The sequence below is a fragment of the Lissotriton vulgaris genome, chromosome 11, assembly GCF_964263255.1.
Source record: "Lissotriton vulgaris chromosome 11, aLisVul1.2, whole genome shotgun sequence".
NCBI lineage: Eukaryota > Metazoa > Chordata > Amphibia > Caudata > Salamandridae > Lissotriton > Lissotriton vulgaris.
Window position 1 is genome coordinate 10,607,082 of NC_141699.1, and position 24,693 is coordinate 10,631,774.

General features: G+C 48.3%; 1 protein-coding gene and 1 non-coding gene across 3 annotated transcripts in view; both read right to left on the reverse strand.

The window, feature by feature from the left end:
* EP400 (E1A binding protein p400) overlaps window positions 1-24,693 on the reverse strand; it is a 657,563-nt gene that overhangs the window by 298,856 nt on the left and 334,014 nt on the right. For both annotated transcript variants that reach the window (XM_086942653.1, XM_086942654.1), the window contains 4 exons: window positions 12,633-12,724; window positions 10,808-11,106; window positions 8,817-9,019; window positions 8,547-8,716 (listed from right to left, as the gene is read on the reverse strand). In XM_086942653.1, coding sequence (XP_086798779.1) covers window positions 8,547-8,716; window positions 8,817-9,019; window positions 10,808-11,106; window positions 12,633-12,724 — 764 coding nt within the window. The remainder of the gene's footprint in view (window positions 1-8,546; window positions 8,717-8,816; window positions 9,020-10,807; window positions 11,107-12,632; window positions 12,725-24,693) is intronic.
* Window positions 4,076-4,214, reverse strand: LOC147678888 (small nucleolar RNA SNORA49). The gene has a single exon (XR_015302017.1). It is a non-coding gene; the product is annotated as a small nucleolar RNA SNORA49 (small nucleolar RNA).

Sequence of the window (24,693 nt, forward strand, 5' to 3'; positions counted from 1 at the left end):
CAATTTTTTCCAACACCATTACCTTGCTATTTGTCAACTAACATTAGCGTTGAATTCAGGGATTCAAGGATATCTGCTATCAATGTTGAAGAATAAGTAGTTCCCGAGCACAAATAGGTTTCTTATAGTCTTAAGAGAAAAGATGTCCACTATTGAATCAATATTCTTTCAAGAGTCCAATGAGTTAATTCTTTTTATTTTCTTTATCTTTTCTCGTCATACATCTGAGAATTCTTCATCACAGTCTCAGTCTTCAAAGTTCATCAAATTCACATAAAACGTAGCCAGTAGAAAAACCAATGCCAACACGTGTTTCGTCATGGGGCACAGTCACCCAAATGACTTCTTCAGGGCATAAAGGTAAAATGTTACGATAACGAATATGGAATCCACTTGATGGTGTTAGGGAGTACTCTCCTAGAAAATCACCTATATACCTATCTACATGAAGAACTTTATAATAAAGAATGGATAGAGTTCAAATTCCAAACTTGAGAAAATACTGATTTTTGGAATTGGCTTATATATTTTGAAACGTTTTACCTTTATGCCCTGAAGAAGTCATTAGGGTGACTGTGCCCCATGACGAAACACGTGTTGGCATTGGTTTTTCTACTGGCTACGTTTTATGTGAATTTGATGAACTTTGAAGACTGAGACTGTGATGAAGAATTCTCAGATGTATGACAAGAAAAGATAAAGAAAATAAAAAGAATTAACTCATTGGACTCTTGAAAGAATATTGATTCAATAGTGGACATCTGTTCTCTTAAGACTATAAGAAACCTATTTGTGTTCGGGAACTACTTATTCTTTGTCTTTGAATCCTCTGTCTCCACAGAAGATTCCCCTTGGGGACGTAGGTGGCCGCTTTCCCCTGTTCCCTTGAGCCATTTTGACTTGAAGGACACTATACTAGTTGTTATTGCCCAAACATTACCCAGCCACCCTTTGCTTTGTCTTGCTATCAATGTTGGTCCAAATTGGGTATGGTGTGAGAAGCATTAGAGGATTCCTTCATCAGGTCATTTAGAAACTACAAATATTTGGAGTTTGGAACTCTAAGGCTGAAAGTACTTGCAGGCAAAGCAGCCCAGATGTGTTGGATGGCCAGGAGCTGGAGGCGATTATTCTTCATTCCACTCTGGACATCTTGGAGGTGCTTGGGTGTGCCATGGCTTTTTTGGTCGAGCTTCAGCGCCATGCCTTCGGGACAGTGTGTTCCCGGAGAACGTTCGAGAACGGCTGTTGGACTTTCCTTTCGATGATGCCCTTTTGTTCCACACCCCTGTGGATTCGGCCATTCAGAGGTTCTTGGCGGGGCTTCGGCCTCCTCCTCCTCCTTCCCCCGTTCTCCCCCTAAGTGACATGTCAGTTGATCAGGTTTTTGGGAGGTGTTCTTTCATTGGGGCGGGTCCCCCCTGTTGGGTGTTCTGCGTGCTGCACGTGCATTCGAGCCCTCCTTGTTCAGGCTGTGGTTCTGTTGGCTGCTGGCCTTTTCTAACCCATGCTGGCCCTGAGACTAGGCCTTTGTTTTCTTTCTCTTTGGCTGCTTGACAAGCCTTCTGTGGGTTTTGCCGCAGGTCTTTTCTGTTGTCCTCTGCTGCGGAAGACTTTTCCTAAGAGGGTTCCCATGTCTTGGAACTTAACATGCCCTATGTGGGGCAGTAATAGCTGTTATATAGCTCGGTTATGTGCTTGGGAGAGGTGGTCACCTTCGGGCCTCTGCTCTCCGTGGCATTACAGTAGGTTTGCAGGTGCAATCCTCTTGCTGATGGCTTGGAATGGCTTGGGTCGCGCCCCGGGGTATCCTTCTACGGGGTCGCTGCGCTATTGGCCTGGTCGGGCCTGCTGTCTGCGGCCTGGCATCATCCTGTCTCGTTCTACTTCTTTTTGGTCTGTGTATGCGGACTCCCCTCTGGGGCGTGGCCGGGCCCTTCTTCGCCTTCCTGCTCTCGGTCTTCGGCTGGCGTCTGGCTTGCCCTGGGTGCATCGTTCCGTGGTGTTCTCTGCATCTTAATATGCTTGCTGGTGCCGACCTACGGTTTTTCTGCACCATTGTGCCTTCTTGGCGCTTAGTGGGACAGTCACCCCCTTTCGGACGCAGTCTGTCCCTGCGGAACGTTGGGACAGTTCTTCTGGGGTGGCCTTGGGCTGCCCTTTCTGCTTCCACCTGCTTATTGCTGATGGCGCCGTTCTGTCTGGTCTATTGCCTTCTGGCTCCGTTAGGCTCGGGTGCATTCTTCACTAGGTGTGTTCCCGTTGGGAGGTCTTGCCTTTGCTCTACCTCTTCTCCTTGGAGTCTCTAGGTTGCTCTTCTTCATTGTCGCTCCTCTTCGTTGCATGGGCCTTGGGTGGAGCTTCTTTTACCCTGTGTGGGCGTGGGGTGCTCTAGTCTCCTTTCACCTTGCCCTTGTTTCTCCTGCTGAGTGAGGACGGGCTTCCTCTTTCTGGTTTTCCCAACTGCCCTTTGGGGTCGGTAGTCTTCTGGATGAAGGGGTTCCCCCTTGCCTGGGGAGACCGAGCTCTTCGACCTGGACTCATCCCCTGTAGGATCCTCTGTTGCATCCAGGTGGGTGAGGTCCCTTCGCAGACCCTCCTACCCTCTGGGTATGGCTAGGGTATCTATTCTACGTTAAGGAATCTGCGGCTAGTTGTCTTTATCAGATGTAAGAATAACTTAACTTCGGTAACGATGTATCTGGTAGAGACGATTCTAGTCGCAGATTCCTTCACGACCCACCCTTCCTCCCCGTTCTGCGAGGACCTTTGGCTAAGTCTTCGGCACTCGCCTCCCTGTGAGTGGCTATGTCTTCTGTGAGTGCAATCTTTCGCTCTTTTTTGGAAGAATGTTCCTCCTGTTTTTATGTTCCGATTCCTCCCTTTTGTCTTTGGAGGATAGGTTTATAGGTGCTCCTGTGCCCTTAAGCTCTGGTTGCTCCAGGTTGGGGCTACCTTTCCCCCCCTTCCCTCTGCCCCCATTCAGTGCTAGGGGTTCTGGCCCCTATGCTTCTCTGCTGCCCTCTGGGTTGGGGTCTTTTGGCCGGGCTTCTGCCCTTGTTCCTTATGGGGGATGTCACATTCTGTGCTGGGGCTGTCTTGGAGTATTTGTCATTCCTTGCTTGTCCCGGACTGGTTCCCCTTCATTGTTATTCATTGGGGTTGTAGTCCTACTACATGTTATCATGACATTTTTTCATATGTTCGTTGTCTCTAAGGGGGGCCGTTTCTGTGCTGGCAGGGTTGCTGTTCAGGGCGGTGCTCTGTTCTTTATTCTTTTCCCTGCCCTTCGGTGATGCAGTGTCTGGCACTGCCCCTTATGGTGGTGTTCCTCATCATTCCTTCTCTAGGTTTCTGCTCTTTCACACACTGTTCCTATACTGTTCCCATACAGTCCCAGTTTTTGTCTGATGGCTCCGCATTGTGGCGCGGTAAAGTTCTCCGAAGAAATGGACGTAGGCGCACAGGGGTGGGACTTATGTGACCTCGCGGACGTCACGTACGCGGACAACATCAGGACGGAGTCGCGTGATGGCGTCCCCCCGGCGCGAAGGGATGCTGGGCAAAAACATTCCGGATCCAGTCTCACGCTTTGGGATAATTCTATGTTAAGGAATCTGCGGCTAGAATCTTCTCTACCAGATACATCGTTACCGAAGGTAAGTAACTCGTACCTTTGGCCTCTACATATTACCTGTCTGCATCATTCTAATTACATATTTTTAAAATGAAGAAACTGTACAAAGACTAGATTACTCCAGCACTAAACGTGAATTTTACTGAAACCTGAACCACTTAAATGTTCTGAGAACCCAATGAGACTAAAGGACATGCTAGATCACAATTTCTTATATTTTAATCATTAGAAAGAAATAAGGGAAGGACAGCAGTTAGTGGGCCACACAGGAATATTAAAGAATAGAAGAAAAACAAAACACCAGGCATTCCTTTAGGATGGAGAAAAGGAAGAGCAAAACATAGGGAGAGAAGAGAGACATTTAGATAAAATAACAAGTACGGGGAAAATAGGGAATTTAAAAGATAGGGAAGGGAGAAAGTTCTGAAAATGTTAAAATGTGTCCCCATTTTCAACCCTGGAGGAAACGGGATTTTTTTCCCCCATCTTCCAAGAAGTGAAGCAGGCATTTTCTATAGCCTCATACAATGCCAGGGAATTATATGGATGATAAAGTCCCTGGAGTAAGCTGAGGAAGTGAAAATCACTTAGCTGTAATCCTAGCTCTCCATCATGGCTATTTATATTCCGTTCATAAAAAGGAACTATCTCTGACTGCTTGAAGGTGAAAAGGTCGACTCCAACTCGGAGGGACCCTACTCACAAGGCAGAAAATGAATCACCTTTCAACTGTCACTGTAATAAATTATAAGACTGATGGTTAGCTGAGCTATCTTTTAATGGTGTTTTCCTCTGGCAGACTGTGCTGACTGTATATCAAGATTTTGCCATTTTAGGAAAAATTGTAAAGCATATTTTGGCAGATGTCTCAACCTTTCAGAAACTTTTTCTTACTTTGTGAAGTGTTCTGTGACAATGCACACAGGTGGAGGTTTTCTTCAATATGATTATTATAGAAAATTCCTCCATGCAGAAGAGGAATGAAATAGAGAAAATAAAATGTACCCAGTTTAACATCTGAACAGATGTAGATAAGCCATTAAAACCAGCAAATTAACATCACATATCAAGCACAACACAATGATGGACCATAAACTCACTCCCAACTACTATGGTGTTGACATAAAAGTGTCTTTCAATCACATGTGAAATTAGCACTGGCAAAGCCAACAGATATGGTTTGTGTTATCAGTCCTGACATTTAAAAAAAAAAACGACTACTTTCCGCACGCATCAATGAGAATTCAATGTACGATAATGCAGTATACTTGTGAGATGTAAAATAGTCCGTGAGCTATGCAATGCAAGCACTACATGGATAGATACACTAAACAGCATACAGTGAGAGAGGACTATTCCAGTTGGGCTGAGCCAAAGGCCTCTGTATTAATATGTCTATATGAAAAGAACCGTTAAGAGGTGTTGCAGACCACTTCGCTGTCAAGGCAAACCAAAAATATACGCATGTAAAACGGACACCCTGCCAGATTACGGAGGACGCGGCGATTGCAGCGGCCTTCGGCAACTTTTATGCGGCGCTCTACGACGCGGACCACCTGGACCCAAATGCCGGCCCGATCTACTTGCAGGGTGCGGAGCTCCCCACCCTCACCCAAGCCCAGGCGGACTTTCTGGAGCAGCCCATAGGCCTGGAGGAAGTCATCTCTGCTATTGCCCGCCTCAAAGTGGGGAAATCCCCGGGACCCGACGGCTATACTGCGGCATTTTACAAGACCTTCTGCCAGCAGCTTGCCCCCCTCTTGCGCGACCTGTTTAACACATTCGACACACCTGGTGCCATACACCCGGACCTGCTAGAGGCGTCTATCTCTGTTATTCCCAAACCGGGCCGTGACCCGGCGGCCTGCGGTTCCTACAGGCCCATCTCGCTGCTGAACGTAGACTTGAAGCTCTACACTGGCATACTAGCGAGCCGCATCGCACCATACATGCAGCAGCTGATAGACCCTGACCAGGCGGGCTTTATCCCCCAACGGCAGACCAGCGACAACACCAGGCGGGTGCTGCACCTCATTGAGGCCGGGTCGCGCACTAAGCCGGGCTGCATGCTCCTCACCATCGATGCGGAGAAAGCATTCGACAGAGTGCATTGGCCATACCTCGACCAGGTTCTCCACCACTTCGGATTTGGGGAGAAACTCCGCCATCGCATCTTCAACTGCTACCGCCGGCCCAATGCCGCGGTAAGGGTGAACGGTCATACCTCCCCGAGATTCGACATTGGCAGAGGCACACGCCAGGGCTGCCCTCTGTCGCCGCTCCTATTCGCACTGTATATGGAGCCGATGGCTCAGAGGGTGCGGCAGCATGCACTCATATCTGGTATCAAATTTGGTGCCGACACGCATAAGATCAGCCTGTATGCTGACGACATCTTGCTGTCCCTCACCGACCCGATGCAATCCCTGCGTGCTCTCTTTGTGGAGCTTCACACATTTGCCCTGGCTTCGGGTTTTAAAATCAATGAAGCCAAATCTGAAGCCCTGAACATCTCCCTAAGCCCAGACGTGGTAGCCGAGATTAAGTCTGAATTCAAAATACAATGGTCAGATGCAGCCGTCCCGTACCTGGGCGTTCGCCTGGCTCCTACTGTCCGGGGTACTGCGCGAGTCAATTATGAGGCACTCACACTCCAACTCCGGGAGCAGCTCCGGCGTTGGAAGCCGCTTACTTTGTCATGGTTAGGCAGAATTGCCGCAGTCAAAATGACACTGCTACCGCAGATCTTGTATCTGTTCCAGACGCTCCCCTTGAATCCCCCGAAAGGTTGGCTTCAGCAAACTCAATCGGAATTGTCGCGGTTCATTTGGAACGGCCGGCGACCTAGGTTTAAGCACACTCTCGCCACTCTGCCCCCAGCGAACGGGGGGGGGTCGGTGTGCCCGACCTCACCCTGTACTTCCAGGCAGCACAGCTGCGCACTTTCGTGGAATGGTTTCAGCTGGAGTCCGGCAAGCACTGGCTCTTCCAGGACCAGGCGGTGGCCGGCCGTACCCTTCAGGGCGTGCCCTTCCTGCCACGCCGACACCGGCCCCCTAACCTGTACGCCTCTGAAATCACAAGCACCGCCCTGCGAGTGTGGGACAGAGTGGCCGTGGCCAGGGGACTGACCACCTTCCCCTCGCCTATGACCCCCATCTTTGAGAATCCGGACTTCACGCCGGGCTTGGACGTCGGAGCATTTACGACGTGGCGGACGACGCCCTGTAGAGCGGCGGGACACATGTTCGACCTCAAGGGGGTCCTCCCGTTCCAGCAGGTCAAGGCGGACTACGGCGTGGCCGAATCGGAACGCCTACAGTACCTGCAGGTGCGCCATTGGGTGCTCCACCCCTCGATTCAGCCCGGGGCCCAGCGGCACCTCACGCCCTACGAACGGTGGCTTCTGACACGCACCTCGGACAAGAAATTGATTTCGGACCTTTATCAACAGCTACTTCTCACTCAGGCGCACACATACAACGCGGGCCAAGTCAGGTGGGAAAGGGACCTAGGGCGGCAGCTCACTAGGAAAGAATGGGAGGGGGTGTACCACAGGGCCAGACACTCGGCGCACCACAGAGACACTAAGACACTAACTAAAGTAGCCACATACTGGTACCACACCCCTGAGAGATTACACCACTGGGATGCCCGAGTAAGCGACAGATGCTGGAGGGGGTGCGGGGAACTAGGGACGCTGGAACACTTGCTATGGAGCTGTGAGGCGCTGCGCCCCTATTGGGACCCTATCCTGGACCTCATAGACGCACATCTAGATACACAACTGCCGCGCTTCCCAGCATACATTATTCTAGGCCTCCCAAACGCCCTCATGTACCCTCTGAAGTCCTGGAGGGGACGACTGATCGCGCTTGCGCTAGGGGCAGCGGTCCAAAACATTGTGGCCCACTGGAGAGCAGTTCAGGCGCCGCAGCAATTGGGGTGGCTCCACCGGCTCTGGGCGATCCTGGGAATGGAGAAACTATCACTGGCAGCGGCAAGGAGGGGAGCGGACTTTGCGGAGCTCTGGCGACCGTTCCTCGCCCTGCTTACCGGGGAATTTCGTGAGGTGAGCTGCCCACGCTACCTGCGTCTGCTACGCCTAGCAGAAACACCTCTCCCAGAACCCAAGACGCGCGCCCGTAAGCGCACAGGCCCGGCGCACGTAGCACCACTTGACCGTTAATGGTAGACAACAACCGATAGATTATCCCCGAAAATGGACAAGGAGAGGGGAGGGTAGGGGTGGGAAGGGTAGGGGGGTTGTTTACAGTTCTTTGTTCTCTCAGGTTGCACTAGTACTGCTTAGCTTGCACCGTTGTAGCACCTCTTATGACGCGGCCGGCCCAGTTGGGTTGTAGGCGGCTTGCTGTGTTAACGGACAATGTGCCCGCTGGCCTTGTGATGGGTGTCAGTGGGGCCGCTGACTTAGGCCTCCCCGGAGTGGTGACGGCCCCTACAAATATCTCAGAGGTGCATTTTGTTTGCCTATGCTCAATAAAAGATTTAATACATAAAACGGACACCCTCACAGATACATCTGGACTAAGAGGAGAGAGAAAGATACACAAAAAAGTGCATAATAATGAGTGGTCCACAAAAAGTGACTGTGATCTTCATTTCATAGAGCTCCCTATAAATGGAGATGAAGGGTCTTGTGAAAATAGGTGACGGCTGACTATTTGCAGGCCTCCTCAAGTGAGATAATGTGGGTTTATGAACGGACCATAGATACCTCACCAAATCACAGCAGTAGAAGCTAAACGATCTGCATCACTCTGATCACAGATTGTCTTTATGAATCCACTGGCTGATCATATCAAAACCATAGAGTTTTTTACTCCCTAAAGCATCCACAAGTCATTTAACAATAATTACCAGTTAAAGTCTAGCTAGGGCAGTATACCTCGCACTGTTCAGTGTTGGCATTCTCATCAATCCTCAAATAGGTGAAAAGATGGAAATTCAGAAATAGCTCGAGGATGTCCAGCATAAGAGTCATCTGTGAGAAGATGAGCACACGTCGCCCCTCTGTCTTCAGCTTCTGCAGTAGGACAGCCAGAGCCTCAAACTTGCCTGGTTTTAAGGAGAGGAGCAAAAGAATTACAAATGTATAGAAAACGGCACACAGTACACAATTCAAACAGTACACAATTCACTCAGGGCCTTGACCTACCAGAGTCATGCTGGACCAGGCGCAGGTCAGGGAACTGCACCCAGTGGGGCGTGGTCAATGCCTGAAGCTGTCGCACATGTGGAGCACACTGTTCCCGGAGACCAAGTTCCAAGATCCGCATCCTATGGCAGTGTGCAGGAGAAGGGTTTGAGACATACAGGGCCGGAGGAGCAGCAACAGCAGGTTGCACCGCACAGAGAACCCTGGGGAATAACAGGTCAACCAAAGTAGTCCTTTAAAGTAAATTAATCTTCAAGAGCAGAACATTCACAACAAATGGGTAACTGATGAAGGAAAGAAATACCTCTGATGCAAGGCTGGTAGGCACAGAATCTCCAGATCACGTTTATGCTCTGCACAATATCCCAAGATCATTCAAGACTCCAGTCATAAACAATCTTAGATTTTTAAGTGCCTGATTTTCAAGTTACTTATAATGTTGGGAAATGGTTCGCTTCATACCTCAAGTCAATGCTTTAATCAAAGAGGAGGAAGCAAACTTTTACTCTGCATATTATGAAATGTGTCAAATATCAAAGCAGACAAGCAGAAGATAGTCTAACTTACCAACTGTCAACGACAAGCCTCACAAATAAAGATCTACTTTAACTACAGCGAATAAAAACGGACCTCTCAAATGTCTACAACACATGTCAATCCATGGGTTATAGTTGAATTGTGGAACGTGTAGAGCTGAATTTACAATGCGATAGCCATGATTACAAAGTATCACAATGCAAAGATTAAACCTGTTGTGGGTAAGTTACTCATGCGTGTATTCTGAAAACTTCAGTTCTGTAACAACAACCTGACAGGACATTCAAATTCCATATATATAGAACCACATCAAGTCACAAATGTAGTTCCGATTCAGGTTAACTGTCAATTCCAATAACGCTTATTGTGCCCCCCTTTTGAACAATGTATATAATAACCTTCATTATTCTGAATTGCCTACTTCATGACATACATAGATTATTGTCCCTATATTTAATAAGGGCAATCGTACAGACTCCAGCTGTTACCCACCCATTTCATTGATCGCTACCACAGTTAAAATATTAGGTCTCGTAGTTTAGAACAGTCAAGGAGTGGGTCAAAGCAGAGTCTGTATTATATCCATCACAATAAGGGTTTAGAAATAAGTTAGGGAGTATTCAGCAGTGTCTACATTCTAAGTTGGTGCTTGGTAAATACACTGCTGCTAAGCAGATGCCCCTTTACCTGGCTTTTATGGACTTGTCTGCTTCATTTGAATGCATTTTTTTAGTTCAAACATTTGGGCAATATTATTATCTAAGGGGTTGGACAGAGCACTTGTGTACTTTCTAGCGTTTTGCACATTGATATGAGAGACAAGGTCAGATTTAGTGACTAGGAAGAAATATCTAAGGACCGAGATCTGCAGGGGTGTGAGACACGGATATGTGTTGGCTCCTCTTTTATTTATTTTAGGTGCAGCCAGCCCTAATTGGCTGACTAATGTAAGTAGCTTCCTGTATTTAGGAGTAACTTTTTCAGCCTTTAGCTCATGGACCCCAAGTATTATACAACGTAGAACACAATTATCTAAGGCAATTGGCTTCCTTTTTAGTCTTCCACAGCCTTGGGAGTTGGTCAACTGGCATTCCTCGTGCAGATACAAGTCTCGGTGTGTTCACACAGCAACCAAGGGGGCTGAAGTATGGGGTACCGCAAATTGTGAGGCATTACAAAGGGAAGAAAGCAGGTTCTTTAGACAGATCTTAGCAGTCCTGATCTCAACCTCTCACTCTCACAGGACTGAAACACTACGCTAATACATAATAACCAGTGATTTACAAGCAAAAGAAATCTGATGGGCTGAAAAACCACACAGCACTTTTTCCCCCGATGTATGTCATCTTACCCTGCATCTAAATGTCTCACGTAATGTCCATACACACGTGCTCACACTTATACAAATTCAGACTCTGAGAACTAGAATAAATGCCAGAAGAGGCTAGCCATACCTTTTCACCAGTGGCTTCAGCGCTTCCTGCTGTTGGTCGGGGGACAGGATCAAGTATTGCAGAGGGTCCTTAGGTCCTTCAGCAGGACACGAGGCTCGGCAACAGTTCTCGTAGCCAGACCACCTCCAGTGCCTGCCATCAACGAGGCAGTTCTGCGATGCGCCTCTGTCATAAGGCAAAGAGCACATGTGCAAAACGTCGGACCCGTACACTGGGGAATGGTTGCAGCGACGCTCATTCCCAAAGAAGAGCCGGTCAAGGCGCTCTTTCAAAAGGCGCTTCTTTTCCTCCAGTGATTCCTAACAAGTAGACAACATTTTTATATTTGGCATCACTTTCACATTCTTTCCTGGGAATGCTTGTGAGATGGGAATGGAAGCAGAGCATGGGAGAGTAGAAGTGAGCTCATGACAAACCCACGCAAATAGTACAGCAGAAGCAGTGCATACTTCCTTCACACATGGATGAAGTACAGGAGAGTGGTAGTACATGCTGTGGTCACACACACAAAAGTTATCCAGAACCGGAACGGCAGGAGAAATGTAATATTTACTAGCGGTCCACGTGAAAGACTAACAAAAGCAGTCACTTACAAACATATCAGTTGCGTGACAGACAGTGCCAGCACATGCATCAGCAAGCAGACCGCAGAAGTGCAAAGATCACTTATAAACAAGTCGGGTACGTGGCAGATAGTAGTGCTGCAAGCTTCACTCACACACAGATCAAGTTCATGACAGGTAGTAGCAGCACCCACTTCAGTCACAGGTTCAAATTAGACAGAAGTAGAGTAAGATTCCCTCTCATAGATCACAAAAGACAGTGGCTGTGTGTGCTTTCCTCCAGCAGAACCTCACTCATACAGACTAGAGCAGGACAGTTTTTTCCTTACATACACTGATTAGGTACAAAACAGCAGCAGCAGAGCAGGATTTTCACAGGAATCAAGACAGACAGAAGCCGTGTTCAGTCACACAGGGAGCAACAGTGCAATATACATGGCCATACAGATCAGATATACCACAGGCAGGATCGGAACAAGTTTCACTCACTTTCGCCGAAAAGGGGCAGTAAAAGCAGGGTGTTGAACTTATATAATGCCCAATGTTCCGTTTAGAAAGCACTAGCATTTAGAAAGCATCAGAAGACAAACAGGTGAGCCAAACAAAGATAGAAAATCCGTCTAAAAAGAATGATGAAAGTGAAGGGAAAGTGATCAGTGAGACACATCTAATAACCATAGAACACACAGGATGCCTGCTAGCTCCCCAGACGTCATGTAAGGAATAAAAAGTGCATGCCCAGCTGTGGATCAGTCATGTCCTAATAATATGGGCGCACAAACAGGAAATTGGAACAATACACACTCATCATGAGGGACACACGGGACATCACTACAACAAAGGTATTTCCATCAAGGTAAGCAAACAAGATTGACCAATGGAGATGCAGACAGAGGCTAAGCTGACAAGAATTAACTGGAGAAAAAGGTGGAAAGCGGACAAACACAAAGAACAATAGAGGAGAGAAAGCAAGGGCATTTTTATGGATGAAAGAAAGAAGACTTATGTTGTATTTGATATGTGGGTTTACAAATAATTAGCAACAATATTTCAGTCAAAACCAGAGGATATGAACTAATCCTAGCAGCCACAACAGCACATTCTGAGGACAGACTTTTAGTGCGCCAAACAAGATAAGCTTCAGTTTTTAAACAATTGCATAATGCCTTGGGTCAGGAACGACAGTAGAAGTACAGCTTTGGACAACTAGCATATCTTGCTATAGCCCGTGCAGTTGATGTATTATTGTACCATTTGCCTACCTGGGCCGGACCCCCAGCTGGAACAGTCGGCTTTGCCTGAGCCCCCTGGTCCACAGACCCCGTGTTGGCCATCGTGGTTCGCCCGGGAATGGCTAGAAAAAGAGCAAAGTATTTATTATTCAGTATAATGATCAAAAGATGCTGGTTGACGGACCAATACTAATTTCACAAATTAATAAATGCTGTTCCCACCATCAGTTATAACTCTTGCGATCTTCCATGCCTGAGCTCAGAATCTCAAAGCTTCAGTAATCACAATAAAATAATAATTTTTTAAAAGAATAAACACACACTCCGTTGTACCGGTTTCAGGATCTATTAAGTCAGGTTTTGCCTGCTGAATTTAGAGCATCTACCTCCTCAGTGATCGAAAACCATTCTGCAACAACCCTAGAGTTGTGTTCAATAAAACTACAACTGTATGAACAAGGGTTCTTATATAGTTGGCAGGAATCTGTGGTAAAGCACTGTGCAGTCATCAAGATTTCACATCAATGGCTGGTACAAGTGGAAGGGTATTAATGACAATAGGAGCTCTCAGATGGAGTGTGGGCAGCTGACAGTGTACTTATTATGTTACCATTTTGAAAAATCATTGTGAGAGGGGGCACAAGGAACAAGAGGGATAAAAGTTACTTAACAGCAACTCCGGTAAACGAACACTCAGATTTTTCATAGAGTCACATGCTTGCATTTGTCCCTGTTGTCAGGCTGGGAACACTAAGTAAATAATCTTAATATAGCAGTGTACCTTTACACTGAACATTACAAATTACAAACAATTTTGCATCCTATTCACTTTGTTGTAAATGAACCAAACTCCAGCTAATCACAAATTAGCACCCACTGCTGGCACTCCTGTCAGAGGCTTAGCAGTGTTTGAGTAAAACATATACAAATGTACAGCCTCATGATAAACACGTGCAAAGCCAATAGGTCTAACCCTTTGTGCAACGTGCCTAAAGTTGAAAGAAAAAAGAAAAACCTCATTTGACGAATTGCTCATGTCATTTTGTAGGCGCTCACACCACACAGGTGCAAACCTACAAAATGATGTGGGTGCTTTTTTAGTCCAGTTGGGACTCCAAGACAAAGCAGCCATCGACGACTTCCCCTCCTGTGATGAAAGCCAGATTTGCATTGCAAAGGAGGCAGCTTCTTTGAGGCCTGCTGGCCCTAGGAGGCAAATCAGCAGGTCATCCTATGGGCGGGTGTTACACCCTTTTCCTGGACAAGCCTTTGTTCTGGGTCTCTTGAGAGCAAAGGCTCTCGCCCTAGGAAATCAGAACCGTGTCACTGTTGGCAGAGGGCAGAAACCAATCAGCAAGGATACCAGACACTGGTAGGTTTTCAGGGGCCACCTCTAAGGTGCCTTCTTGGTTGGTGCATGTATTAAGAAATCCAAAACGGGCATCGCCAATACGAGATGTTGATACCAAACATCCTTATTTAAGACATCATGTATCTGGGGATACCCGTTTTTACCAGTGTCCTGCAAAGGTCTTAAAATGGTTTCCCTGGTCACTTGTACTGGCAGTTATAGAACTGACTGGCACGTGGGCATATCTGCTCATGCAGGTATGCACTCATATGTTATATTCAGCACCCTCCGTTAGGGCTGTCAGGCCTGCAGTAGAGGTAATTTACAAATGCTACATGCAGTGTTAGGGACATCTCACACAGGGATGTGTGAGATGCCGTGTTTTCACTTTTGCCTGCACCAAGACACACAGCAAGCAATGGCAGTCTTGCATGTGCTTGGTGAGAGGTCCCGTAGGGTAGCATAATTCGTGCTGCAGCTCTTAGGGAACGTCTTTAGTACCTTGGGTCCTAGCTACCAGAGTACCATTTACTAGGACCCTACAGTGGGTGTTAAAGGTTTTGCCAATTGCTGGAATAATTGTAGAGTTTGGGAAAGAACTCTGGCACGGAGGACCTGATTAGCGGGAACCCAGGGCACTTTCAGTCAAAATCACATCATGTACAAGGCAAACAAGCATTAGCATAGCCAATAGGTTTCGCCTTTGGGACCTGGTAAGTGTTTAGCCAAGCAGTTCATTTCTTCCCAGCTCTCCCCGTGCTGGCTGTCAAATCCAACACTGACCTGATAAAAAGGCAATTTACTAGACCTATGTACAAGAGCGGGTGGCGAATGAATGGAATAGTAAATGAATAAACCTGTATTACTTAACTTTCCAAATAGCCAGGACGCCAATGGACAACAAGAAAGGGACAATGCCTGTGCGTGTCAGCAGTGGTGGGGCAACACTGCCCACATGGAGAACTGACAGGGAGTTAGTGGCTGGGGATACTGCAACAATGTGTGAGTAGTGTCCAGAACAAAATGCAAAAATGAACCATCATAGCTGGTCCGTGCCGGGGTACATTGCAGCAAGAGGCAGTCAAGAGAGACCTTTGACCCTGCTCACTGGCAAGTCGCTCCCCACGCCAGTAGAGAAGTGTGGCTCACTGGTTAGAAGCGGTAAACCCCTGAAGCAGAGGTCAGGCCCGGGACCAGGGTTCAATTCCCGACGCGGCAGGGTCTTGGGCTCATTGTCCGCGGACTCGATAATTCTCACCTCAGTGCCTACTCTAATTATGGGTCCCACTCTGCAACTCTGGGCAATAGCTTGCTTAATATCCACAACGGCCCCAACAGCGCTGGAATGCCCTGGAGGGGACATCTCACAGTGAAAGCCTGGATGGGTTCCACAGCGGTATACAGCGCCAGGATGCCCCGAGATGGGGCGGCAGTGCGCTTTACAAGTATACACACATTTACATTTACACAGCTGCCAGCTGCCTCGTTGCTCCTGCCGCCACCGTCTCCCACTCCCTCGTTCCCGCCGTTGCGTCCCTGCCCCCCTGACACCCACTGGCCACCCCACTCCCGCCTCCCAGCTGCTCCTCCCTCCCTACCCACCTCTTATGGAGGCCGCACGCAGCGGCCCCGCCGTAGGAGCGCCAAAGGCAAGCCCGTCTGCGCCCATCCACGCCTGGACCGCACCCAGCGACAGAACCCCTGGACCCCGCGAACGCCACAACGCCAGACTCCGCTACGACGCCAGCACTCTCCACGCCCACAACACCGGCCGAAACCACATCTGCTTCCAAGCCACACCGAAACGGACTCACAGACCTTTCACCTGCCACACCTGCAGCTTCACCTGCAACAGAACCTCCAAACCTGTAAGGACCGGACCCAAACACCTCTGCTGCATACTCCTCAACACCCGCTCCGCACGCAAACACGCCGTCGAGCTTTGAGATCTGCTCGACAACTCTGCCCCAGACGTGGCCTTCCTGACCGAGACCTGGAGGAACGACTCCTCGGCGCCCGACATCGTCATAGCCATCCCGGACGGCTACGAGGTCACCCGCAGGGATCGCGCCAACGGAATCGGAGGAGGAATAGCCATCGTCCACAAGTCCACCCTCAAGGTCGCCACCCACGCAGACGACACCCTTAACACCGCCGAACACCTGCCCTTCCGGATCCACACCGACCCCACCGCCACCCTCAGAGGAACACTAATCTACAGACCAACCAGACCCTGAGCACAATTCAGCGACTCCATCGCCGACCTCGCCAGCACCCAAGCTCTCGCCTCCACAGACTACATCCTCCTCGGGGACCTGAATTTCCACCTCGAGAACAACAACGACTCCAACTCCGCCACCCTGATCGACAACCTCGCCCTCGGACAACTCGTCACCGCACCCACCCACGGCGCTGACCACGCACTGGACCCCATCTTCTCCACAGACACCCACGTCGCCATCGACCACACCACCGAACTCCACTGGACCGTCCACCGCTGCATCCATTTCACCTTCAACAAACCAACCACGCACCACCGCACCCAACAGCTGCCTTGCTGCTGCTGGAGCAAAGTCACCGAAGACCAGCTGATCACCACCCTCGCCCAGAACCCACCCACCAACCCAGACGCCGCAGCCCGCAACCTCAGACAGTGGATCGACGACTGCGCCAACACCCTCGCCCCACTCAAGAAACCCTCCAACAACCACGCCAGCAAGAGAGCTACCTGGTTCTCCGACGAACTGCAGACCTCCAAACGTGACTGCCGGAAACTGGAGAAGATATGGCTCCACGAACGCACTCCGGACAACCACGCAGCACACAAGGACCCCACCCACAGACATCACCACCTCATCAGATTAGCCAAGAGATCCTCCTTCAAAGACCGCCTGGATAACAACACACACAACAGCAAAGAGCTCTTCAGCATCGTAAAGAAACTCTCCAACCCCAGCGCCAACGACATACAGCCCTCACAAGAACTGTGCAACTCACCAGCCATCTTCTTCCACCGCAAGATCGCTGACATCCATGACAGCTTCAACACCATGACCACCCCAACTACGCCAGACCCCACCTCCCCTGTGTACACCACCAGCGCCAACCGCCTGACCTCCTGGTCCAACGTCAACGAGACACGCAAGGTCATAAACTCCATCCACTTAGGCTCTCCGTCACACCCGTGCCCACACCACGTATTCAACAAAGCAGACGTTGCCATCGCACCCCAACTGCGGAAACAGCGACATTCCCAGAAAGCTGGAAACACGCCGAAATCGGCACCCTCCTCAAAAAGCCCAAGGCGGACCCCAAGGACCTCAAGAACTTCCGGCTCATCTCCCTGCTCCCGTTCCCGGCGAAGGTCATCGAGAAAATCTTCAACATGCAACTGACCCGCCACCTGGAAGACAACAACATCTTGGACCCGTCCCAGTCCGGGTTCAGACGAAACCACAGCACCGAGACAGTCCTCATCGCCGCCACAGACGACATCAGGCGCCAACTAGACAACGGCGATACATCAGCCCTCATCCTCCCGGAACGGTTAGTCGCCTTTGACACGGTCAGCCATCGCACTCTAAAGACACACCTCCTAGAAGCCGGAATCCAAGAGAAGGCCCTTGACTGGACCACGTCTTTCCTCTCCGGCAGAACCCAGAGTGTCCGCCACTCGCCCTTCCGATCCGAGGCCACTGACATCATCTGCGGCGTCCCCCAGGGCTCATCACTCAGCCCGACGCTGTTCAACATCTACATGGCCCCCCTCGCACAAGTGGCCCGCCAACACGACCTCAACATCATCTCCTACGCCGACGACACCCAGCTCATCCTCTCCCTCACCAAGGACCAGCACTCCGCCAAAACCAATTCCCACGAGGGAATGAAGGCCGTCGCCGACTGGATGCAGAACAGCCATCTGAATCTAAACTCGGACAAGACAGACCACCCCCTCAGCCTGGGACGACTCCTGGTGGCTGACCACACAGGGAGCAGTACCGACACCCACCGACCATGCTCTCGACCATGCTCTCAACCTAGGATTCATCCTAGACTCCTCCCTCTCCATGTCTAAACAGGTCAATGCCGTTTCCCCCCTCCTGCTACAATACCCTCCGCATGCTCCGCAGGAACTACAAGTGGATCCCGACAGAAACAAGAAGAACGGATACACAGGCCCTCGTCAGAAGCAGACTGGACTATGGCAACGCACTCTACGCAGGGATCCCAGCCAAACACCTACGACGACTACAACGCACAAAAAAACGCCTCCGCCCGACTGATCGTCAACGTCCCCCGCCACAGCCACATCACCCCCCACCTGAGAGACCTTCACTGGCTCCCTGTCGACAAGAGGATCGCCGTCAAGCTCCTCACCCACGCACACAAAGCACTCCACAACGTCGGACCAGCCTACCTGAACAGCAGACTCAACTTCTACACCCGACCCGCCAGCTCCGCTCCGCCAGCCTCGCCCTTGCCGATGTCCCACGCATCCAACGAACAACCTCCGGTGCCAGATCTTTCTCCTTCCTCGCCGCCAAGACCTGGAACACCCTCCCTACCCACCTAATGCAGACCCAAGACCTACTTGCCTTCAGAAGACTCCTCAAGACCTGGCTCTTCGAGAAGTAGCGGCACCCCCTCCCCTCAGCGCCTTGAGACCCTAACGGGTGAGTAGCTCGCTTTACAAGTACTCTGATTGATTGATTGTATATTGCTGTGGGGCATTGTAGCGACAGGGTAATTTTAGTCTATTCTCAGACTAATGGTGACTATAATCCACTACCATTTCAGTCCTAGTTGCATTTGCGTTTATTTGTAGGGCTTAACTATGTGCTTTGACAGGGTTTAGTGCCTTTTATCGTTTTCTCGGGCCTACAGGCCCGAAAGCTAGAGAGAAGCCATTTTGTATTTCTGCCTTGACTGTCCGAGGCGCTTGCAGGGTAAAGGTAATGTTTAGAATTCATCCTGTTGTTCGCTAGAGAGGAACAGGTCAAGACTGGCCCTTATCGAAGGAATGTGTCTGTCTCCCCGGCTCTAGACGCAATACGCAGGTGGCCACTGTGGAAGGCGAAGGGAGCCGGGGACTGGTACAGGAATTCGGTGGGAGTCGGCCTAATACCGGAATTTTGCATAGAGAAAGTGAGCTCTATATTACCAAGGAGCGAGTAGGGAAGAGAGAGAGAGAGAGCAACGTGTGGAGAAGAAGTTGGTCCGAAGGCCGGTGCATAGATTGATACCATCAGCTAATTGAAATCCTGAAGTGAAGAAGGAGAGTGATTGAAAGTCCTGTAGTGACAGCATACAGGAGTGGCAGAGACTAAGTCCAGAAGAGGGTTCGAGTATCATTGAACCATGGCAGCGTAGATGAGGCGTAGCGGTGCAGACGTGTATTCGTGAGCCATAGAGGGAGAGCAGAGTCCCGAGCGCATAGAAGAAAACAAGAGAGAGAGGCATCAGCTCCGCTGCCGAGATGGAAAGACACACGTCTAAAGTGAGGCGTTCTGAGCTTAGTGTAGAATACATTTAACCATCCATCTTTATTCCCCTTTTAGGTTATAGGTAGCGACTAACTTAATTCATTTGTCTTTTGCTTATTCTGTCATGTTTGATTGTAGAATAAAGATTTAATGACCAATATCTTTGAATGATGTTTTCATGAATGAGATTAACCTTTCCTTTTAAACAGGTGCTGACATACAGAAGGATGGGATATGCCCTTCTGCAAAGGTAACTGATGATTGGGGGAGAGTGTGAACTTCATTTGAGAAATAACTCTTAAAGGTGAATCCCCATTAGTTATCCCCATTAGTGTAGATCGTCGGGTGACGTTAAAGAGATCGTTGGGTGACGTTAAAGAGATTGTCGGGTGACGTTAAAGATACAGTCTTATGGGACTATAAAGATAGAGACAGTCTTACGGGACTATAAATATAGAAGATATCGTCGGGTGACGTTAAAGATATCGTCGGGAGACGTTAAAGAATATAAGATGAGGTAAGTATAGGATAAGATATGGAATCCATTAGGTGTTAGTGGTATGTTTGATCATACCGGCTTGTAAATAGCTTTCTTTTCACTTTCTCAGGTGAGTATTCTAGATATCTTGTAAATAGTGGCCTGAGAAGATTGTCGTTACGTGACGACTGGGTTAGCCACGGTTGGTGAGCTGCCTGTTCTGAGAATCCGGTCGTTACAGGCATGCAGGGGACTAGGGTGGTGCAGGATCACATGAAAATACATGCAGCTAGTATGGAAATTGAAGGTAGTTCAAGCATACTCTGAATCAGTTCATGCACTCAGCAGTAATACAGCAGGACAATAGTACAGTGCAGAACTGCCTGCACTGGGTAGGGAGAGCAAGGTAATGCATAGCACACTTCATATACAAGGCAATGTCAGTGTACACGAGCTCTGCATATACTGGGCAGTGAGCAATGCAGTGCTAGCACACTATGCAGTGCAAGGTACAGAGAACTAGCTGTGCCAGTCTACGCTACAAGAGTCTATTGCGCTGGGCATACAGACCACATAACTGCATATGGTAGGTTGAAAGCACGAGGCAGCGCAAAGACACTTCATCAGTGGGCAGTTAGGAAAGCAGTCAGTTTCAGGGCACGCAATAGCACTGGATAGTGACAGCGACAAAGTACTACAATATACTACAGCCCTGGAGGCTCTTAACTTCAAGATGTGGGCTCCATTCATGCACAGTGTAGCTTGGCCTTCAGAAGTCTTTCTTCAAAGTATCAGGTCTCTAGTGAAGTGATGGTGGCTGCCAGCATGCTCTTGGTTCAAGCAATGCCTAAGCAAGTGTGCCTTTGATGCTCCCCTCTTTCATTGGTTGCAGAACAGCAAATGCCCTTTACTCATTCTCAGTCAAAAAGATCTTTATTTCGGCAATGTGCCTTAAAAGAAACAGATATATAAAAACAGTACACAGTAGATGACAATCAAAGTTCATGATCTACACAAACAATAGGTCGAATTTCATAAGTATTAGCGACAGTTAAAAAAGTTAAAACAATAAATAGATTTCAGATACCCGTTTTAAGAACATGTAAAATAGTAAAAAGAAACAGTATGCCACGGGCTAAAAATGCAGGCGGATGCTCATGTAATTAATCGCCTGCGCTTAAGCCACATAGCAGACAAATATTTTGAAAGGGCAAATACAATCGGACCAGTTGTATAGGTTTTTAGTATTCTAAATGCCTGCATGCATTGTCGAAACCCAAGGTTTTTACAAGCCAATATTTCCTGGCCTTGTAATATCCTGGACAAAAAAATAATATGTGAAGTTCAGTTTCGGTATCATATTCACATGCTGGGCAATTTTTCGGTGCAGAGAGTGTCCACTTACTGGTGAACGCTCGCAGTGGTAATACACCATGCCTCCACTGAACATATAGTTTTTTCGCTAGAACAGGGTAGATGTTATCCAAAAATTGCTCAAATAAACAGATATCTTTGACCAAGAGGAAAGAGGCTGCTGTAGAACCAATCTGTGGATTGCGTTGTACAGCATCAAGTCTATCAGCACAAAATATATTCGTGAGCTGCTTACGCGATATTTTTTGCGCAGCCCTGCTCTGGTTCGGACCATAGGTCGATGATTTCTAACCTTGTAAATTCTTTCCTTATATAAGCAAGCCAGGGAAAGTTTCCCGATCCTGTATGAGTCATAATCTCCTTGAGTTTTCTCTATATTGATTCAGCTCCGGGGTAACCCAGAGCCTACGCCAGAATCTCAGGGGTTTTAGTGCTAACTCGTCTTTAATTGGTCTGATGCCCAGATCGAGCCTTAGGGGAAGTAGTGGGGTACTGGACGGTAATGCTACTAATCCGCGTAAAAATGTATTTTCAGTCGTGGTGATTTCAGGCCTGACTGAGTAACCACATAGTTCACCCCATAGATAATGGCACCCCTAGCCTTATAAACGTCCATGGGGGGCCCAGAGGTTTCAATGTAGACTTGGTGGCTAGTTTGAGAATGCCACCCGAGAGTTGGGCCAGTTTTAACGGTGACTTAATGTGTTGGGGGCCCCATGTAAGATTTTCATTAATTGTCACCCCGAGATAGTCAAACGTGATTACCCTTTCCAACGATGTAGTCCCTAAACTAGGGTTTGGCCGAGTGGGTCTTGGAGGATTGAAGATCATACATTTTAAAGAGTTGATCTCCAAACCTCGGATATTACAAAATTCCTGAAAACCATCAAATATTCTCTGTACCCCCATGGGGGTTCTAGACAGCAGGAGAGTGTCGTCGGCAAACATGATTGCCGGAACCGTGTTCCCTGCCAGTCATTCTATTTGACTATTGCTTCCGTTTGTTGCCGGCTGGCTCCAGAGTCCAGTGCTGCTTGTAAAATTGTGCTGTATATGAGACACGTCCCTAAAGGCGCTTCGTGTTAAGCTCACCACTGCAGGTTTGTGCTTTCTTTTAAGGATCCCACCAGAAGCTAACCTTAAAGCGGGGTGCGGAAGGTAACCACCTACCTTTAGGCCCATGGTTTATCACATAGCTTGATTCATCTTCTTGGTTTATCGCTGTCTTGGCTCTGGGATGGCCTGTCTCTCAAGTCTAGTCAATTGACAAATTAAGGGTGCTCGACATCTCAACACTTTCTTTGCCATTGCATTATTGCTGGTTCGGACACGCTTTATCATTCAAAGGAGTATTGGCGTTGACCCATCCTGCTCATCTGCATGCCTGTCAAGAAGGTCCTGGCAAACCCCAAACATCCAGCATAAGGGAGGACAATATATTGCCCTACAACTGTCGTTTTGGGCCTAGCTCCATTTTCTCTAACACCCTTTCCCAGAAACAGGAAAACATGTGAGATTCCCTGATTTAGTCTAGGTAACACCATCAGCTGTAACGGAAGGCCACAGGACTACAATGACCCAAGAATGAAGAATAACAGGCAGAACTGAGGAGGAGGTGATCGTTTAGTTCAGATGGCCCTGAAGAGGAAAGTGATTTTTTTAAATAATGTTCGCTACACCTCCTGTGACTCATACAACCCAAACCTGTTATGGATTCACAAGCAAAGCACACTAATGTCAAATCATCCAAAGTCCGAATTCTGAAGTACTCACCTGTGATCAGGGGAGAAGTCAGTACTGTAACTTTCAGCCAAGTACTGAACCGCAAAAGTAATCCCTAGCGGGGTTACTAGTAATCTGTATTTTCTCCATAGGAACCCATTGTCTGCTTATCTCTGAAATTTCTTCTAAGTGTCTACTTTTGAAAACTTGAAATATTCTTTAAAAATCACACAAAATACTGAAACGCAATTACCTACCCGTTTTGAGTTAAGACCCCAGTGCTGGCCCTAGGAGATCAGTGCTGGATTACAAAAGTAACGCGTACGTGCTTTACCTGCAACCTGAATTTTCTTCCATTGAATAACATGGTCAGATTTCCATTGAAAAGTTTCTAAGTGTGCACTTTTAAAACAGCTTTATATTCATGAAAATTCACTTCAGTAACTAAAGGAAAATGCTACTTACCAGTATGCACCTGTTCTTGGCATGTAGAGCTGCAGAGTCGTACACTTTTGCAATAGATCGCCACCTGGTGTTGGGCTCGGATGATTGCAGGTTGTTGTCTTCTTGGAAGAAGTCTTTGTAGTCACGAGGAAGGTGACTCCTCCCTTGGAAAATACTGCGCATGGTCATCGACTCCACCCTCAGATTGTTTTTCGCCATGATGGGAAATGATGGAGTTAGTAGAAGTAAAGAGAAAGGATGTCCATGCATGTGCATCTAAATAAGATGGAAACTGGAACAGATACAGGTCCCGGGGAGGCGGGAGGGCGTGTACGACTCTGCAGCTCTACATGCCAAGAACAGATGCATACTGGTAAGTAGCATTTTCCGTTCGAGGCATATGAGCTGCAGATCGTACACTTTTGCAACGATTCTGCAGTAGTGTCTTCCCTAGTGGTGGTAGCTTGTATCCGTTGCAGCATTCTGAAATAGTGTTTTAAGGACAGCTTGGCCTACTGCAGCTTGCTGCTTGGCTTGCACATCAACACAATAGTGTTTAGTGAAGGTGTGTATTGTAGACCATGTTGCTGCCTTGCAAATGTGCTCTAGTGGTATATTTCCTAAGAAAGCCATAGAGGCTCCTAGTTTGCGAGTGGAGTGCGCTCTAGGAGGAACCGTTAGTGTACGTTTAGCTTTTTGATAGCATATTTGTATACACTTTACACTCCATCTGGCGATTCCTCCCTTAGAGATGTAGAGATGTAGAGGAGAGAATGCAAATGCTACTTACCAGTATGCATCTGTTCTTGGCATGTAGGGCTGCTGACATTCATATCTGTGCATAGATCGCCGCCTAGTGTTGGGTCCGGATGATTGCACATTGTTGTCCTGGAAGAGTCTTCGAAGTATCACGAGATAGGTGGCTCCTCCCCTGGACTACAGTGCGCATGGGCATCGACTCCATCCCCAGATTGTTTTTAGCCATTGTGGCCGAGATGGAGTGAACCTTGTGAATGATGACCATGCCATGAAATGATATGTAAATACTGCAGCTGCTACAGGCGCCGGGGAGGAGGGCGGGCCATATGAATGTCAGCAGCCCTACATGCCAAGAACAGATGCATACTGGTAAGTAGCATTTGCAGTTCGAGGCATGTGGGCTGCTGAATTCATATCTGTGCATAGAATACATAGCAGTCCCTCCATTAGCGGCGGCCGCCCGTGCCAGCTGCAGCAGTT